Raw genomic sequence first — 19,913 nt, 5'->3', positions numbered from 1 at the left:
TGAGGGGGTCCTATCTGGGGATAATGGGAGACATGACACCCGAAGTGTGTTTCTTATGTCCAGTCCACTCCGTAATTTTGTTTTGGCCGTCATTAATTGCTTCAGTCGTTCTTGTTCATGTTTTCTTCCATGGCTTGTCTTTTAATGCAGGGTGCTCGGTCTCGCAGTTTTGAAGGCTTCGTTGCCTCATTTGCGAGTCTGTCGCCACAAATCACTCAGAGCGGACTTGTGTGAGAATCACCTGTTGCAATAAATCCGTATTTTAAATAGGACTCCTGATATAGTCTTTTAAATGCGGGTTTCTTTTTCTTTGAAGGGGTAGGCTCCTCTTCTTCTGTCTCCTCGTTAGGCCTTTTCCCCTTTCCGAAGAAGCTCTCCAAAGACGTTTGTTTTTTATTCATGTTTGCTGCTTGTGGGCTTAATTTTGGGGCCGTATCCCGTGACCGAGACCAGCGTCTGGGCAGGTGCTTAAAGGCACAGGCGGATGAATCTGATCGATTTATAAATGAAACAGCTTTCAGACTCAGATAATGAAAAATATATGTTTTGCTCAGTCTTTCTGTGCGGCCCGGTACCAAATGACCCACGGACCGGTACCGGTCCCCGGCCCGGTGGTTGGGGACCACTGCTTTATAACACACACAGACTTTGGGTTTAACTATGCAGTCTTTAATGCAAACCAACACTGAGTTTAACACTTTGTTGTGAGAACATTTACGTTACATCAGAATTCATTCATATTAAAAGATTTAATTTATGTTTATTAAAACCTGATGCTTAACAGAAACCTATAGGGTCCTGTAATTGATTAATAGCAACTGGCATAGGCATGCCCAGTGAGGGCAACTTGGACTGAGCTTCTACCAACTGATGATGGTCATCCAAAACCTTTCCAAACCTTCTTGTACTCTTTTAAAACAAGAAAAATTATTTCCTTAAATTCACATTTGCACAGGCTTACAATCCAAACATTTCAACGAGCACTTCAAAAGTTCCTTTAGTTTGTCCCAGTGGCTCTGATGTGGGCAGATTTGGCAGCATCAAGCTTGTTGTTAGGTTTTAGGTTGTTAAGGGCACAAAGGCAGGCTGAGATGAACTGAAGGTGAGTTTTTAATAAGAAAAACCAAAATCCAGTCCTGACGGACTGAAGACAAAGGGAAACACAGGACTTAAATACAAGAGGATATCAAGACACAGACGCATTAGGACAGGGCAACCAATCTCAAAGGAGCAAACACAAGGAAGTAAAACACACAGTGTAAATGACCGTAAACAGTCTGTATTTTGGTCAGTAAAATAATTGTAGTATCATGGGGATACAGTGCCACCTTGTGGCGGAGTTCTCATTATAAATAGCGTTTGTTTCCCTTTCCCCATTGCATTTTTATGGTTTCTCCTGCACGGTAAGACACGCGGAGACAGCGGATGTTAATTGTTTAACTTTACATATTCACATACAGTCAGGAGAAAATATTTGATTTACCTTGTTCTCATCTTTATCTGTTTCCTAAACATTGCTCTGTGGTAGGAAAGCTTTGAGCAGAGGAAAAGGACGAGCAATCTGAATTCTGACGTAGAGTTCTTGTTTAAGCTAGCGCCCTTTGGAAGCGGGATGAGGTAACTTTAAACATTTGATTGTTTATGTCTATGTACAACGGGAGTTTGGCGTATCTGTGTGTATTGTGTTGTTTATTTTGTATTTGTGTGAAACTGTAGCATAGTTTGTTTTATTTCTGCAGTTTTCACGGTGCTTATGATGCTGTTAGTGCTAATGGCGGCTGTAGTACTTTCACGGAGCCACGCCAATAAACTCCATACACCCGTCGAGGCTGCGTCTCGTTCTTCAAGTCCAAGGGGACCGCTACACACAGTGTTGGAGCCACTGTGGTTGACCTCTGTCTGGGTTAAAATGTGTCAATTTGCTGTTTGACCAGAAGGTGGAGCATGTGGTGCTGTGAAGGTATAAGGTGTGCAGGAAGTAATCGCTGCAGGGTTGTTGGCCGGAGGAAGCACACAGCTTTTTGACCGTCAGGTAGTGTGTCATGATAAATTTGATTTTATTTCAGCATGTGAGTTAACCAGTGGTTCTCGTTAATTATATGTGGATCAACGATCAAATATCTGAGTGGATATGACGGTGTCAGAATAAAAATGCACTTATTAATCATATGGATGTTTGGACTGTGATTTATGACACGCTGGACAGGAAGAAACCACCGGCCCAACAGCACACCTCACAGCACGGCTCCTGGTTCCAGCTGGGGCTTTTATACACAAACATTCTCCCTGTGCCTGCATGGGGTTTCTGTGGGTCCTCACACATTTTAAAGACGTGCTTGTTAGGTTAATTGGTGGCTCTAAATCGCCCACAGATGTGAGTGTGAATGGTTGTTTGTCTGTGTTAGCCCTGTGATGGACTGACGACCTGTCCCTGCCTCTCGCCCATAGATAGCTGGGATAGGATCCAGCCCCCAGGAAGACTGTACTGCAGGACAAAGTGGGTTCAGACGATGGATGACTCAGCATGTAAAAAAGCAGCATCCACAGAAAACAAATCCAGTGGGATAAATCCACACATAGATTCTTAAAGGTAAGGTAGGAGAATGTGAAAACTCAGTGAGAGTCAGCCAGATTTTGAAAGCAAACACATGCCCGTTCTCTCGAGCTCACCCCGAAGCCACGCCTCTCAACCAGTCTGTGACTTCGGCCATCATGCATGTACCTCTCTGGTGCGAGAGAGAGAGTGACAACCAATACTCTGCGCAGGGTCCACCCAGAGGATTGGCTGATGTTTTTAGTGTTTTATAGCTTCCACAGATGATTCATATTCTTCATTTTAAAGCGAAACTGAAACTGAACTAATCTGTTGCTATCGGATTGTAAAGAGAAGTTACACTAATTTAACAAAAGGTGCATCAGAATGAAATCTCCTACCCGACCTTTAATCCTAGTTTTGATAAATGCAAAGTTGGAGTAAGTTTTTAGCGGTCGTCTCTAATATTTAACACAACTCTTTGTTTCCCTGAATATCTGCTCCAACAGAGGTGCAAGTCAGCATAGACTACAGAGCCACATTCATGTTAAATACAAAAAGTGGAAAAATACACTTTAATATAAAACAAAGTGGGAGCACAGAGAGCACACTATACAGCACAGAGAGCACACTATACAGCATTTAAAGCATTTAAAGCAGCTGATGGCCTCCAAGACTTGGAACATGTACATTTTATTTGTATCATACATGTCTGCTGACACCTTTAGAATTGCATCAGATGGGCAGATAAGGAACCTCACAGCTGATGTTCTGTCATTTCAGAATATTTTTTTATATAAATGCAACAAATAAACCCGCACATAAAAAAAACAGCACAGTGATGATGACTCCCAGAATCACTGACACATTTGTTTTTGTTGTTTCTCCACATTGAGCATCATCTGAAGGAGTTCCTGCTTTGATCAGCTGCAGCTTTTCTGCTTCACACCTGGAAGAAGAGAGAAACATGTTTACAGGAACATTCAAAGTCAGATGTGTGTGTGTGTGTGTGTGTGTGTGTGCGATATGAAGCTTCACTTACTGTCTGTGTGGCTGACAAGATGTTAATGTCCCATTTGAAAATGTTCCATCACTGCAGTCAGAGCACTCTGTGTCTCTATAGGCTGTTCCTGCACACACACACACACACACACACACCCTCCATGTTTAAAGGAGCTCACCAGCTGCTCTTCTTTGTTTTCCTGTCAGGTTACTGAATGCAGCTTTAATGAGCAGATTGTAAATAATTTAACTAAAAGTTGTTCTCACTTGATTCAATTGTATTCATGTAATGGAAATAACCAAAACTTAAAATTCTCTACAGATGTCAGAAGCTAAAACACTCAGAGCAGCACATGGAGGTGAGGAACAGCTTCCAACAGGAAGAAACCTGGAACAGAACCAGGCTACTGCTGAATATATGAGCAGAGGCAGAGGGAGACAAGAGAGGACTGGAAGCCAGAAGATCATTTATACCCACCTTTCACTTGGATGTACTGTCCGGGTTTACAGCTTGTGTGTCTCTGTGCAGCTTCACATTTGTCCCCTTTATAGTCAGTGCAGTAGAATCCCTCCATCGGTTTACAAACAGCATCTGATGTTACTCTACATGATCTCTTTACCTTAAGACCAGAACCTGTTAAACCAAAACACACACATACAATGTGTAATGTCCAGAGATTAGAAATCCATTGTTTTTTTCCAATTTAAAAGGGTTACATATACTATTTATCCACATTAAATCTGGGATTAGACAGATTTTTCTGTTAATAATAATTATATTTTACCTGTAGTAATAATTTACCTGCATCACAGTTTGTACAGGAAGAACACTCCTTGCGTCCTGTAGGATTATCCATGTAGGTCCCTTTTATACAGGGAAGACAGGAAGTAGTTCTGAACTCAGTGCAGTCTATTTTAACACGAAATCCTGTAGAGAGGAAGAATAAAAGTTAATAACATTTCAAGCTGTATTATGTTTTTAATACTTCTTCTAACACATGGAGCCAAGTTGTGAAATAATTGTTTTTTTAACTAACCAGCAAATAAGACTGTAACTCTGAGACAGATCTTACCAGCAGAACACAGGGGACAACATTCACTTCCTATCTGATACTCAGCAAAATGACATGTGAGGCTGAGACTGCTGAGAGCTTTCATTATGATCATCTGTGAAGAAGAAAACTGACTTTATACAGCTGAAGTTAACACTGTAGACCCAAACCACTGTCACACTATCAGGTGCTCCACACATGCAGGAATCATTCCAATAAATCACAGCTTAACCAGTGGGACAAGAAGCCAACTGAGAAAGTGAAAGAGAAAGCTTAAAAAAACCTTGGGGCTTTCCCATCAGTTGGATCGCTTGGACTAGATCCAATCAAACCAAGCTTTAGTCTTACCAAAGAACACAAAAAGTCTAACCAGAACTTTTTGTGAATCCATCTTCACATCACCTATACCCACACTTTTCCAACACAGATATTCACAATACAATAAGTTTAGTCTTCATGTTTATGATTATTCTTAGTTGATTCCACCTGCACCAAAAGTATATCAAGTTTCTTTAAAACAAAACACAAACATTTTTCAACAAGGGTTGTGGGGAATAATAAAAGAGTTTGTTTCTTTTTCAATGTCAGCTCTGGCATAAATCTTAGGCCATGATGATTATTATTTTTTTTTTTACCAACAAAGCAGCTGTCCAAGGATTTCTTCTCGAAGTCATCGTATAGAGCAGGTTGAAAGTTTTCATGAACTGAATGCACCATGTCACTGAGACCTGAGAGGAGGTGAGTTCTATCATCTGAAACAGCTGATCATCATCTGGAAGCAGAAAAAAAACAATTATTACATATTTTAAAATCATTTCATAGCACTATGAGCACTGAAGACATCAGTTCACTGACATTTAGACTGAGGTGAGTTTTAACACCAGGAAGCAGAAAGAAAGCAGCTATAAAGAGCAGCAGACTGTGACAGAAGAAGCTATCTAATTAATGACAAAAACTCTTTAATACTGCAAAAGAACATTAAGAAGAATACATCTAGTTTGTACGGAGCACCAGGGCCGGTTCTAGACAGGCATGTATGAGGGACGTGTACACTTCATGTTAAAACATTTTTTTCTTCTGGTCTTATAGTGACAGTATGTTCCTTGCTGTATTCGGTTGTTAGCTGTGTCCAAAGCCAGCCTGGAGAAGTGGATTGCACTTTGTCAGGCCTTTATCTTCAGACCTGTCCAACTTGTGAGTCCCACCTGAAGACTAAGCTTCTGCTGGTATAGCACTGAGGCACGCAATCCCCCTGACCACTATAAGGTGGGATCCCTCAGGGGAAAACAAGTAAAGTAAAATATCCTTAATCCAGATTTTATTAATTAACAACATAACATTTATCTGGATGGTCTCATTCTCAAAAACATTTAATCTAAAGTAAGTTTAAGTTTACAAAACTAAAATGTAGTCTTATGAATAAAAGTAACACTAAAATATATAAAGCACAGCAGATTTTGCTCGGTGATTAATTGCCAAGAGAAATTATTGCGACAAGTGAAAATATTGTCGTTGTGAGACCATGTTCAACTAATATAATAATGACATAATGCAAGTACACCCTTTTAAAGATCAATAAACTTTAATTTCTAAAGAACATTTAACACTGGAAAGGCCCCCAATCATCAACATTATTATTATTATTGTTATTATTAATGATATTAATATTATTAATATGAGTAGTGGTAGGCCTATTACCATGGCTTATCTGAGCATAGTCTATGGAGTTAAGTCAAACCAACTAGCACGTCATGAGCAACAGAGCAAAACAACACGCACTCTACCTGCTGCTGGGAGTGGGCTCACCTGTCTGTGTGCACATGTGTCTGCATGTGTGTTTGTGTGCGCACACGTTTGCGTGTGTGTATGCGCATCAGGCCGCTGCAGACAGCTGCAGTGAATTTTAACCATGTAGACAGAAACACATAAATAAACTGATAGCAGAGATGGCACCAGAGGACTGGGCAAGAGGACTAATGGTGGCGCTGCAGCGAGTGCTGCCAGTAAGAAGGTAGAGGACTTCACTCATACAACGCCGACTGTCTCTGATAGCACGTTGTGTACATAAGCATGTTTAGTCTCGTGGTGAATTGTGTCGAAGTGTTGAACCGGTGTTGTGCAGCTTCACAGCTCTCTGCTGTGAGCCCTGCAGCGCTGTGACGCACCGTGGCAACGCAGCCAGCGAGCTGACCGTAGTCTGCTCAGAACATCCCGTAAACGTCACACAATGAGTTAAAAAAATAAGAACTACCTGTTGGTTTGACACATTTTAAGACAGAAGCCGCGGGCCATATTAAATCTGACGGCCGGATTTTGCACACCTTATACGCTACGACTCCTGTCCACTTTACAACCACAGTCTCCTATTCCCCTTTGCAAAAACAGTGCAGTGTCTGTGTCCTGCTAGAGCTGGAGTGGAAATTAAGTAAGCTGGCTTTGTAGAAACTGCAGTGGTGATCTGAAACAGAACAGAACTGCAGTCTGAGGCGGGGCTTTAGTAGGGCTCTGTCAGACAGCGTTCATTTGTCTTCAGTCTGTCACATTCAGCGGACATGGACACGTCTCTGTGCTTGTTGTAGAGCTGGGAGCATGCTCCACGAGAACAAAGAACTTTCTCCTCGCTCCCGAGGTGGCAAGAACAAGAACAAAGTTTCGGCACGGAGTATTCACACTCCCCGAGATGCGTGTGTGCAGCTTCTTCAATGTCTTTCCTCTCCGTAACCACTGAAACCTGTCACTACACCGTTAGACTACGCGTTGACTCATTTGCATACGGACGCTGATCGGATGTTTACTCAGGGCTCAGGGTTTGTGTGTGCGCTGCAGCCTGTGAATACACACGGACAGACACGAGGGAACGCTAATAAAAAGTGCCCCTTCCTTGTCAGATTTTTCCGCTACCGATGATTTTTGTCAATACGTAATATATTAATTTTGTGAGTATATTAATATGTGCTTTCTCAACTTCTAAAAATTTGATTTGAGGGCGCACTGCCCCCTCTTGCCCCTGCCTAGAACCGGCCTCGCGGAGCACCTCCAGTGACTTATTCAAAAACAATAATAAATTGTAGCCATGAAATAGGTATAATGTGTGCATGAAATACTAAATAATACTATTGATATCATTCCTGGACAACTGGGTAAGCAAATCGAGCGCATCTTCTCTAGGATCAAAGGTAGAGCCAATGAGGAGCAGCCCACTCCCATCATGGCCACGAATTAGTATTTGTGTGCATTTTACACATAATTCGTGGTCACAACTTATTTATTTTTTGACCACCAGAGGGCTCCGTAAGTTTGAACTAAACAGAGGTCAATCCTTAAACTGTGGTATTTATACAGCTCAGTAACTGTTCAAAGTCCATCACTGACAGACTTTGGCTGCAGCACATAAAGAGAAGTCACGGGGAAAAACATGGAGCTCTGACTACAGTGACTTACAGTATTATCAGTTTATTCTTATCTGACACAATTTGAAACACCATACAGAAACATACCTTACAATATAACTGGTTGAATCATAGCAACCAATATTCATTAAGAATGTAACATGGAATCAAACACACACACACAGTGACATTTCTTTTCAAAAGTTGTGCTGTAGCCACAAATTGAATCTGTTCATAATCTGCCTTTTTATTATTCCTAATAACAAATTACTTAACATTACCATGTGACTATTGAATCGTTTATTCCTTGACTGATCGATCGAATGTGTCGGGACACTGTACGGCGCACTTTAAGCTCTGACTGTGAAACACGGACGCTGCTGCGTTCTGTCTCTGATGAATACAGTCGTCCTGCTGCGCACTTTGTGCTCTTGATGGATCATTGAAACGTTCACCGACATCTTAAACTACACAACACAATGCAATAGACCTGGAATGAATATAATCTATAATACACATACTGTTGGTAGATATATCAAAGGTTTTGTTCAAAGTTATGACACTTACCGTGATCCGTGCCAGACTCCACAATGTTACAAAACTGAAAGAACTTAATGGAACATCGGAAATGTGAACTTCATGTAAAATGATCATGTAGCTATGTTCTTACAGAAGGAAGCCGCACTCAGTGGCAAGCAGAAAAAAATCATCTGCGTGGTGGTTTTCTATGTATATTATACATCACTGTGTGGAGAATTGGCAAATTAGCGCCCCCTGCAGCTGCAGACGCCCCTGCAGCTGAGAAGCTGCCGTACAGAAGCTGTGAGAGGAGGGGAGGGGGAGGGGCGCGGGGGACAGCTCACCTCTGGGTCTCCAAACGGAACGAGAGGGAGAGAAGGAGGGAGGTCTCACTCTGTCCTGATAGCGTGCGTCACTGTGTGTTTGTGTATAGCAGCGGGAATGATCGAAGGAGTGAGAGGTCATACCGTTAAGATTATTAAACAACACGGAAATTTTGGGGCCAAACCGGACAGAGAGCAGAGCTGCAGGCAGAGAGACAGAGGACTGTAGTCTGATGCTGGACTGAGAGTCTGATGCTGGACTGAGAGTCTGATGCTGCGCGCTGTGTTTTTATAATGTCCATCCATGATGCGCTGCTCTGGCTCGTAAGTCCGTCCAACAATGACAGGCTAAAGTAAGAATACTGCTCACTGTCAGCTGGTTTATGAGTAAAATACAGGGTAAAAAGTGGGAATGATTATTTTTCATCCATATTTATCATCCATACATCCATACATACTCTCATTCACTGGCCCACAGCCTGGACCATCACACAGGTTTCAAAATCACTAGTTGACCAAAGTGTTACACATTACAACCTTTATGTTGCTTACTGAAAGCATTTGAACATATGAGTCCAATGTTATCCTGACCTATATGCAGCGCGATTCCACTGGAGTGAGAAAAGCATTCGGTGCATGGCTCTCCTATTGACTTAACTCTGGAACAGTTGATTTTTGGTTGCATCGCTGAAAGCAAAGTCAAGTCAAAGGAAACGTTATTGAATGTAACTTTTAGTTTATCAGTGATGTGTGCTGTGGTAAAGTTCATTTAGAATAGGTGGTAATAAAAGTTGTCATCATCATCAGCACACAGTTTGTCCTATGTGTATCTTTATTAGGAGTAAATGCATTGTGGTTCTTTTAAAGTAGGAAGCAGTAAAACACCCAGAGTGCACCAGGCTTCTTATCTGCTTAAACTGCTGCTGCTAAAAACCAGATAACCGTTACAATGAGGTTAAACTGGCACAGCTGTGTTATCAGACAACACGTGTTCCTATTTCAAGAAACTATGACTAAGGTACTATTGTTGATGAAGATTCTCAGTCATCCAGGTCATAATAGGTAGAGAAGATTGAAGCAAGGCATCTGGACTTTTAGAGTTTTCTTGAAGACGTTTCGCTGGGTTATCCTGGATTAGACTAGGATTATGACGCTTCCATCACTGTGACATGTACAGACAGGTCTGTGATCACTGACTCTGAGACTGAGATGTTTGAAGTAGTCAGACCTGTCATGGGAGAAATAAATCAGACGTTTGTTTTGCATAGTTTTTTTGTAATGAGTGTAAAAGTAAAACAGAACAAAAGGGACTACATTTTTTCTTTTATAATAAGCTTAAGTCATGTCCCAGGGGAAATCCAGACATAACATTTTATACCTCCCCACCCTGAGAAAAGCCAGGTACATGTGATTTTAATGTTAGCTACAGTTTTATTGTCCTAAATTCACAGATAAAGAAAAAAAAAACCAATGACTGCTCAAGTCTAAAGGAATTCTACCTCCTACAACCTGCAGCTACAAGCAATGATACAGTTTATTACACCTATCACTCAGTAACACAGACTGAGGTTTTTTTGAATTTGACAAAAATCGTCAGGTTCATTGGAAGCAATGCCTACTCAAGTTTAAAAAAATGCTGCCCTTGTTCATTGGCCAAATCATATTCAAACCGGACCAATCAGAAGGCTCCACCTCTTCCTTCAACAAACCACACACAGACATGTACACACTCTCTGAGGCGGAGTCGTTTTTAAACCACATGTTCCTACATGTACGAAACAGGATCAAATCCAAAAATATTTCTTTTTTCATTTTAGTGTAAAAAAAAAACGTTTGTTGATGACAGCTTACCCAGAATACCCAAATGAGCAACTGTATTCAACTGTATGTTAGACTATACACTCACTTTATTAGGTAGCTTAATCACATGGCAGAAACTTGTTGTATTTAGACATCTAGACGTGGTGAAGATGACTTGTGGAAATTCACACTGAGCATCGGAATTGGGAAGAAAGAGTAGATAACTTTGAACATGGCATGGTTGTTGGTGCCAGACAGGTTGGGCTGAGTATTTGAAAAACTGCTGATCTACTGGGATTTTACGCACAGAACCATTTCTTGGGCTTACAGAGAATGGTCTAGAAAAAGAGAAAATATCCAGTGAGCAGAGGAGAATGGGCAGACTGGGTCTAGATGACAGAAAGGCATCAGTAACTCCTAAAAACACTCATCACAATCGACTGCAGCAAGATGAATTGTCTCATGCCTGAAACCGCTGTCTGGGCACACCAGTGGCCCTTGTCGACAGTTTTCGACAAGGGCGAACCGGGCAGCCGCCCCAGTTCACCTCTGGGTCTCCCTTATGGAACGGACAGGGAGTAAACCGGGGATGTCTCACTCTCTCCTGATATTGTTAATGTAGCTATGTCAGCAGGAAGGTTCTCCTTATGAGCCGGGTCCTCTTCAAGGTTTCTTCCTAAAAGGTTTTTCTTGCCACTGTTGGTCTTGGGTTCAGGCTCTGGGTTTCTATGAAGCACCTTAAGACAATTTTGCTTGTAAAAGGTGATAAAACTGAATTGAATTTAGTAGTCCTGGCTTGGCAGATGGCAGGAGGAGAGTGAGCAGCTGAGCTTGGTGAAGGTTATCTTGGTGAGCTGGTGGACAGAGATCAGTGAGACAAAGACGTCCAAGAGAAAGAGATCGAAAAGAACCATCTCTCATTATCACTACTGTGTATGAAAATCACAGTAGTGAAAGGTTACTGGAGAGATTCAATATGTTTTTAAAGTCACATTCACATGACACATTCAGATCAAACCTTGATCTAGTACTCCTACACTGACTGGTACATTCTTCCAGGACACCATGATAGGACTGATATGACAATAAAAAGAGATTAATTTCTTTAAAAAGCATCTTTATTCTCAATTTTACAGTGAGGCAGTTTCAAGGAAAACAGCTTGATACCAGAACTGCTGAAACAAATACCAATGAATACCAATGACTGTGTGACCTGAACAAAGTGTGAAGATGATGGAAAGTAGTGGCCCCAGTACTGAGATGTGTGGGTGCAACCTTCACACACAGTTTTAGTTGCTGTGTCTTATTTCCCATTAACAGTGCAAATCCCAAAAATACATGTGTTCAGTCACAGAGAGAAAAATGAATCATCTCATTTCATCTTCTCTGAAAGGCCCAAAATGTTTGGCCTATGTTTTACACCATGTGGTATAGAGGGCAGATGTCCCACATCTAAATATATGTTAAATAGCTCAACCACCATGACAAACTGAAACTGAACTGAACTGAAACTATCACACACATGTCATTGTGGTCTGCTGGGCACATGAGTCCATTGCAATACATTACAAATGAGGCAACTGGACTCAAGAATAGTTTTTTAAGAAGTTTCAACATGCTGGTGATCACCTGTGTCAACCTCTGTCATCAGGCCAAAATCACCAGGGTATGTAAACGTTTGATCATGGGCATTTGGGTAGTTTCTGTTGTCATTATGATTTAAAAAGAGTAAACATGTTTTTTTGACAATAAATGGCCTCAGCCAACCACTAAGCGTGAGTGAAAGAAAAGGTTTTGTGTTATAATTCATATTCTCTGAAAAATGGCCAAGAAATCATAAATTCTGCCAGAGTATGTAAATTTATGAGCACAACTGTAAAAGAAGCCACTAAGGCATTAGTCTGACACATGTCCAGAATCCACCAGTCAAATGTCAACTTCATTCATACTTCTTCTGTGCTTCATAAATCCTCAGAGTTCATCCTGATAAAGAAAAACCACAGGGTGAAAACACATGTCAACCACACGGCCCTCCAGCTCAGGTGATATGCACACACCTGTCTGTCATACCTGACCTAAATAATCTTGGCTCCACTCATACATGGACAGAGCAGTCGATCACATTAAACTCGCAGCCGCCACCCTCCTATCGTCCCACGACCGGCACGAGCTGTGGTTTTTCAGGTGGATTGGACAAATCTCCCAGGAGGAGTTCGTAAAAGTGCTGGGAGTGAAAAATGCGAAATGGCACAGGTTTTTCAAAATGGCGGACTTCCTGTGCGTTTTAGAGGATAGCACCAAGAGACTTTTTTTCTCAGTGTACCAATTTTCATGGTGCTCTTGCACCATTCGGTGCTCAGGCCCTAAAAATAAACGCTTGCATTTCAATAACTAAATATTCTATAATTCCTCTACAGTCTCTGAGCTCCACACAAACAGGAACAGCTCTCCTCCTTCGCTTGGTGTGTACATGCTGTATATCAGTAAATCAGCAAAGCAACAAGTGTTTATAGAACACACCCTTCATGTTCCTGTTCCGTTTTACTATCAAACAGACCACAAACAGTTGTTTACACCCAGCTCAGTGAAAAACCTCATGAAAAGTCTGTTTCCTTCTAAATATTTCACAAAGTCAGATGTTTTTACCAGATGTGTGTTAGAGATAGAACACACACTAGAGTAACTGCATTCAGCAGTTACATTGGCAGTTGAACATATACAGTTGAACCAGTGGTTTGGGGACTAGCCACTGAGCAAGGTTCCCAACACCTTTCATACAACAAAATGAAATCCGAATAACTGCAGGCGTCTGCAGTCGCTTGGATGAGCAGAGCATATTTAGGCTACAAATTCTTGTTTTGGCTCAAGTCAAGGAAAGAAGGAAGTCAAGGAGTCACAGGAAACTGCACGGGCCCCCACAGGGCTTACAGCAGTGTTGTGTTGGTATTCCAAGACCCAGAAGCAGACTGTAGTCAGAGGTAAGGTTGAGGGCAGCAGAGAAGGTGGTAGACCTTGAGGACGGAGAGAGCATGAGAGGCATCCTGGAGAAAACAGGAAAGATGATTACTGAAAAAAAACTTCACTCTTTAACACTAGAAATCTGGAATTCAAAAGAACTCAGCAGCTAGATAGTTACTGCAGATGGTGGACACTCCAGCATCTGCAGCCCTTGACTTTAGTGATACAAAGACCCACTATGATGGCTTAGTGCATGAGGAAACGCACAGTAAAGATGAGAGAATGGGAAAACAGCGATACGTGGACTAGAACGGTCCAGTACGGCGTTCTGGTACCTTAAATGATGCGTTCGTGGGTTGCAGGTTGCGGTCTAGCTGTTTCCGTCATGCTGATATATCAACTCCCCCCTCTCTCTCCCTCCCTCCCCTCTCTGTCTCACACACTCACCACTTTGTTCTGTGGTACCTGTGCATGCAAAGATAGTTGCAGTTTATAAATCAGTTGAATGTATGCTGCTGTCTCGCTACAGAGACTAAGTCACTGGACATTTGAATTATTTTCTGTGACCTGGAACGGTACATCAGTGCATTCAACGTTTAGAACAGGGCTCATAACCATCATTGGATGGAGGAGGATGAGGGAAGAGTTTGAAAATTTGAATACACACCCCCTTACACCAAACACTGAAAGGTGGGTTTAAATGTCAAACCTCAGGTGAAAGGGAAAATCCACAGTGGGAGAAAACAGAACTGCCTGTGGTGTTTAGAGCAGTGCTGTTAAAAGCAGACTTGTTGGTGAAGGTCTGCTGTGCTGCCTGCAATCCCACCACCCCCCACCTGCCTCCTACTGCAGCCTGTTGCCTCTGTATGGGTCCTATACTGGACAATAGAATGATGTACTGTTAGCATAAACATAACCATGTTTGGGGATGTACGTGTTTTTGTTGGCAGGTTTACATGTTGATGTAAAAAGAGGTTTGATTGTGGAAGATATGGTTATTTTCCCTGTAAACACAGAAATATAATCACCAGAAAGAGGGAGCACATGAGGGAGGGGAAGACACCTGACACAAGAGGGAGATCAGTGATTTCAAAATAAACACCAGAAACAATACAAACACAACAGAACTACAAAAATAAAAGCCCTGGCTCAGAGCTGAAAAACCTTGCACCCACTGAGGTCCTCCACCACATGTTTCCCCACCAAACTGATGAAGCTGGTGGATGGGCAGAGAAACGTCTTCAAGAACATTCTAGTTAGTCCAGAAACCCTGCTTCAACCTTCTGAACTTCCCCACATGCTAATTCATCAGATAACAAGGCTGGGATTCACCAGGCTGTCAGCAGATTGCTTCCTGCTTCCTTTCAGACAATCTGTTGTGTGGTCAGTTTTTCCATGTGACCTCATGCATGTGACTTCCTTATGATTTGTTCCATTGTTCTGTAGTCTGCGTGTTCTCTGTATATGTTTCTGTATGGCACGGAAAAATATAACCTTTTAGTCACAGTATTGATCAGCTGAAATGTTTACTACTAAAGCAGAGTCATGAAGGGTAATGAATAATACAGAGAAGAGAGCAGAGGAACCAGGAGGAACCAGGGCTTCTTTAGAAGGATGTGAAAAATGCAGCAAGGGCAGAAATGAGGAAGTCTGGGAACGTTTCATAACAGCAGTTTCGACCGTTGAATCAGAAAACACCTGTGAAACCTGCAACATTCACATAAGAGCTTGAAGGAGCAGGAAACAAACCTCTACACGTTCAGCTGTCCTGCCATTGTTGGGACAATGTGATACACATTGGGATCCCATTTTTGGGACAATGAACCGGGACGAGGGGACTTTCACACTGTCCCACACCTGGAACACAGTGCTGAAGAAGCCGGACTACAGATAGCGCTACTCCCCTACTACCTGGAGTAGTGGGAGAATGGCGCCACAACCTGTGTTACGGCCCCCGAGGTCCGTATGGGAGAGAGTGACGTTCTCCCCGAGCCTGTGTGTCTGTATGAGGTTATCCTATGAATGGGACGGATTAGGTATGCAGATTGCCACACCTCCGGTGCTTCATCAGGAGTGGCTCGTTGAAATGCCTGCACCAATGGGGGTTCTCCTCTCCTGGACCGTGATGACGTAAAAGGCCCGCGCCGGCTGAAATTCTTTGGGAGACTGCGTGAGAGAGCACAACTGTGTGGCTTCAGTTCTCCCCGCGCTACTATTTAATATTGTAGCGTCCGTGTGCTGTGAGTTAGAGAGGTTTCTCTGTGTTAACAAACTTGCAACGACTGTGTCTGTGAAAATTTGGGTTTTCTTTCGTTGTTGGGATTTTGTGTGCTGTTCCTCCTGTGTGTGTGAGGGAGAGTTTCGCTCAGTTTTGAGTAGATTTAATTTCGTTGTTTGACCTGTGTGTTTTTCGCTCCTAGAGTTGTTTTGGGTTATTTGTTGTTTTTACTACTGTAGTAGAAGCAGTGGCTTTAGATTTCTTTTTATACTTCGCTGTCTCGATAATCCCCAGCAGGGTTCCTGCTTGTATTTTATTTTTTTATACTATTGTTCTCATTTTATGAAACAGTTGTCAGGTTTTGTTGAAAACCTGTGTGCTTCGCTTGTAGTTTGAATCTGCCAGTAAAGAAATAGACATTTGAGTTTGGCCTTCCTTTGCTTTATTTTATCTTTAATCTAATGTTTACGTCCTTCCTCAACCCCTAGAGAGCTGGGGACGTAACATTAATGGGGGCTCGTCCGGGATAATTAATCTTGGAGTATTAATTTTGGAGTATTGTTCCCTTATATATATAAAAAAAAAAACACATTTTTTTCTGAAACAGTAAAAGTTAAGCTAAAGCAATTGTTGGCTATACTCAATTTCCATTTTTCCTGTTTTCTTGTAAGATAATTGGATAATTGTATGAGAGCGTGAGTTGAGTGAGTGCAGGTGCAACTGATAAACTTTGCTGAGAAAATGGCCACAACTGAGCTAGAGCATTTCTTTGTTGCTCCTTCGATAAAAGTTCTTGATAAATTTAGAAAGGAGGATTTAATTCGAATTGCTTTGTATTATGAAATTGAATTCACAAAACAAATTCGAAAGCAAGAATTAAAAGGATTGATTGTCAGCAGGTTGGTGGAATTAGGACTTGCATTTCCAGAGCAGGAGGAACCTGTAGCCTTGTGTGTTGTTCCTGCTGAACAGGACAATGCGGCTGATAGTCCTGTGTATGACGGCAAAGCTGTGGCTGCGGCAATGGTCAGTGGGAAGCCGGCCGAGGTGAAAACCCCCTTCACGGTTCCCAAATTTGATACATTTTCTCCACAGAGCAGTGCTAGCTCACGCTTAGGTGCCCGGCTGAAAGTGCGCCTGGCAAGGCTAGAGCTGGAGGCTCAACAGCGGAGAGAAGAGCGGCACTTTGAGCTCGAATTGAGGAGAATTGAGGCCGAAAAAGCCATCAGACTGCGCCAGGTCGAGCTAGAAGCTCAGCCCCAAGCAACACAAGTGACGCCAGCCAGTGAAACAGGTATGCCTTTTTCCACCATCCTCCCAAAATTCGACATAACAAAATATATTGCTGTAGTGCCATCCTTTCGTGAAGCTGAAATAGATTCATATTTCTCACTTTTTGAAAGAATTGCTATTGCATTAGAATGGCCAAAAGAGTTTTGGACGTTATTATTGCAATGTAAACTCAGTGGCAAAGCTCAGGAGGTTGTGTCGGCACTCAATTTGGAGGACAGCACAAATTATGAGAAAGTCAAAGATGTGATATTGAAGGCATATGAGTTGGTGCCTGAAGCATACAGACAAAAATTCAGACGCACAAGAAAACTCCCTACTCAGACTTATGTAGAGTTTGTACGAGAAAAGTCTGTTCTCTTTGATCGGTGGTGTACTTCGGAGAAAGTTAATGATCTTGCTTCGTTCAGAGAATTGATGTTCCTTGAAGAGTTCAAGCAGTGCTTGCCTGAGAGCATAGTTACATACTTGAATGAAAAAAAATTGACACAGTAGGCGCGGCTGCGTTGCTGGCTGATGAGTATGTCCTTACGCACAAGACCTTTCCTATTGCAGTCACTGGCAACAGAGATCGGACTGTAAATAATTTCAGCACTTTTGCTCGTTTTGAAAAAAAGGCGCCCGTGAAAGACACACGCGAGTGCTACTACTGCCACAAACCTGGCCACGTTATTGCAAATTGTTTGGCTGTCAAGCGAAAGGAACGAGCGGCTCAGTCCCAAGTTAAAGGAGTCGGCTTGATAAATAGCAAGATGATTGCTTGTGAACAAAAATCAGAAAATGATGAAAGTGCTGTGGATTCTTGTTTTAAACCATTTCTGCTAGATGGTTTAGTGTCACTGCCTGGACAGCCTGACGATCAGAAAACTGTGAGTATCCTGCGTGATACTGGTGGCTCCCAATCACTGATTCTAGCTGAGTGTCTGCCGTTCTCAGATCAGTCTGCTGCTGGCTACAGCGCTGTTATCCAAGGCGTTGAGATGGGATATGTTCCGCGATCTGTGCACTACATTCAGCTAACTTCTGAATTAATTTCAGGTATATTTCCTGTAGCGGTTTGCCCCGCACTTCCAATCAAAGGAATCCAGATGTTACTCTGTAACGACATCGCAGGCGGGAAGGTAATTCCAAACCTGGAAATTTTAGATCAGCCATCCTCCGTGGTAAATGAGGATTCAATTGATCAACTGGCACAGAACACATTTCCCACCTGTGCTGTTACTCGAGCACAAGCTCGTAAAGATAAAGATGTTGCCTTGGCTGACAGTCTGTTTGCTACAGTATTTTCTACTGATCAGAAGCCTGTGAGGGACCTTCCGGAGGAGGAAGAGACGACTGCCGCTGCTACAGAGCAGGTAAACGGGGTCTCGCCCCCTCCTCCTGGAGACCCCTGTATTGGTGCTGGCTGTGTGTCGTTATGTGAAGCTCAGAAAAATGACCCTACTTTGCAAGAATGCTTCAGTAAAGCTATGAGGAAAATTTCTGATGTGGCTGACGCTCCACGTTTCTATTTGGATAAAGACGTCCTTATGCGAAAATGGTGCGCTGCCTCTGGATGTGAGTGGACTAACGTTCACCAAGTAGTGGTGCCATCAAAATATCGGACGCAAATTCTGTCTTTGGCACACGAGAGTCCGTGGTCCGGACATTTGGGCATTACAAAAACTTACAGGTTAATATTAAACCATTTTTTCTGGCCTGGATTAAAACGTGACGTGATTTCACATTGTAGGAGCTGTCATACATGTCAGATGAGCGGAAAGCCAAACAAACCGCTCCCATCTGCTCCGCTCCATCCTATCCCTGCTATAGGAGAACCGTTCGAAAAGGTGATAGTAGATTGTGTGGGTCCGCTTCCGCGCACAAAGAGTGGAAACCAGTACCTACTCACTATCATGTGTGTTGTCACAAGATTTCCTGAGGCTATTCCGTTAAGGAAAATTACCACAAAATCTGTTGCTCGAGCATTGACAAAATTTTTCACCACTTTTGGTTTACCAAAAATAATCCAGACAGATCAAGGTGCAAATTTTATGTCAAGGCTGTTTGAACAGGTACTCCATACTTTACACGTTCAACATGTGACATCTAGCCCTTATCACCCAGAGTCCCAGGGCGCATTAGAATGTTGGCATCAGACTTTAAAATCAATGTTGAGAAAGTTTTGTCTTGAAACACAAAAAGATTGGGATGAAGGCATTTCCTTTGTTGTGTTTGCAGCCCGAGAAGCAGTTCAGGAATCACTGGGATTTAGTCCTGCAGAGCTAGTGTTTGGGCATAACCGGAGAAGTCCGCTGAAAGCATTACAGGAGCAGATCCTCTCATTGCCCGGTAAAAGTGTAAAAATACCTGAACACGTCGCTACTCTACGTGCACATTTGTCTCGTGCCCGCGCCCTAGCAAAAGAGAAGCTTACACAAACACAGAAACGAATGAAAGCTAGATTTGATTGCTCCTCTGCTGCTAGAAAATTTGAAATAGGAGAGAAAGTGTTAGTATTGATGCCAACACAAGGGTCAGCGTTGTCTGCAAACTTTTGTGGCCCATTTAATGTGTTACAGCGTATTTCTGACACAAACTATGTTATCGAAACCCCAGAGCGAAGACGGAAGTCCCGTGTTTGTCATGTAAACATGTTAAAGAAATATAACCCCCGTGACGCATGTGAACCTGTGTGTGAGAAGCCGGAAACGTCTATTTCTCCTGTATGCGGTGTTGCGCTCATCGCTAAGGAAGAGTGCGGACCAGATTGTCCCACCGTGCGTTCAGCACCCTTGAGTGCTAGACTTGTAAATTCAGTTATGATACGTGAGCTACCCAATCATCTAA

At 42.5% G+C, this 19,913-nt stretch overlaps 1 protein-coding gene, 1 long non-coding RNA gene and 1 pseudogene across 3 annotated transcripts; 1 reads left to right on the top strand and 2 right to left on the bottom strand.

Moving 5' to 3' along the window:
- The window catches only part of LOC114438004 (tumor necrosis factor receptor superfamily member 14-like), a 111,314-nt pseudogene that overhangs the window by 70,257 nt on the left and 21,144 nt on the right, over positions 1-19,913 (bottom strand).
- LOC114438006 (uncharacterized) lies at positions 1,515-4,500 on the top strand. Its single transcript, XR_003670952.1, has 4 exons — positions 1,515-1,617; positions 1,740-2,032; positions 2,449-2,590; positions 3,858-4,500. It is a non-coding gene; the product is annotated as an uncharacterized LOC114438006 (long non-coding RNA).
- Positions 3,081-8,722, bottom strand: LOC114438002 (tumor necrosis factor receptor superfamily member 14-like). 2 transcript variants are annotated; one of them, XM_028409009.1, is made up of 6 exons: positions 8,544-8,722; positions 5,223-5,359; positions 4,338-4,463; positions 4,014-4,169; positions 3,576-3,663; positions 3,081-3,482 (listed from the first exon to the last, which is right to left on the bottom strand). In XM_028409009.1, exons 2-6 carry the CDS (start codon positions 5,302-5,304, stop codon positions 3,326-3,328), a joined length of 609 nt encoding a protein of 202 aa, XP_028264810.1. In that variant the 5' UTR covers positions 5,305-5,359; positions 8,544-8,722; the 3' UTR covers positions 3,081-3,325. The 2 variants fall into 2 exon arrangements, with proteins under 2 accessions (XP_028264810.1, XP_028264809.1); XM_028409008.1 differs by lacking the exon at positions 8,544-8,722 and adding an exon at positions 4,609-4,702 and having other exon boundaries at positions 5,223-5,354.

Source organism: Parambassis ranga, chromosome 7 (genome assembly GCF_900634625.1).
Source record: "Parambassis ranga chromosome 7, fParRan2.1, whole genome shotgun sequence".
In the NCBI taxonomy this organism is placed as follows: domain Eukaryota; kingdom Metazoa; phylum Chordata; class Actinopteri; family Ambassidae; genus Parambassis; species Parambassis ranga.
Note: the sequence above shows the minus strand (reverse complement) of the source record. Positions and strands in the feature narration are given on the sequence as shown.

Bases quoted from the DNA above. Each gene is read 5' to 3' on its own strand.
- LOC114438002 (XM_028409008.1), bottom strand. From the start codon at position 5,339: ATGATAGAACTCACCTCCTCTCAGGTCTCAGTGACATGGTGCATTCAG. The intron at 3,664-4,013 runs GTGGGTATAAAT...GTGTGTGTGCAG, and splicing joins ACAGTACATCCAAGTGAAAG to GAACAGCCTATAGAGACACA. The intron at 3,483-3,575 runs GTAAGTGAAGCT...CTCTTCTTCCAG, and splicing joins TCTTGTCAGCCACACAGACA to GTGTGAAGCAGAAAAGCTGC.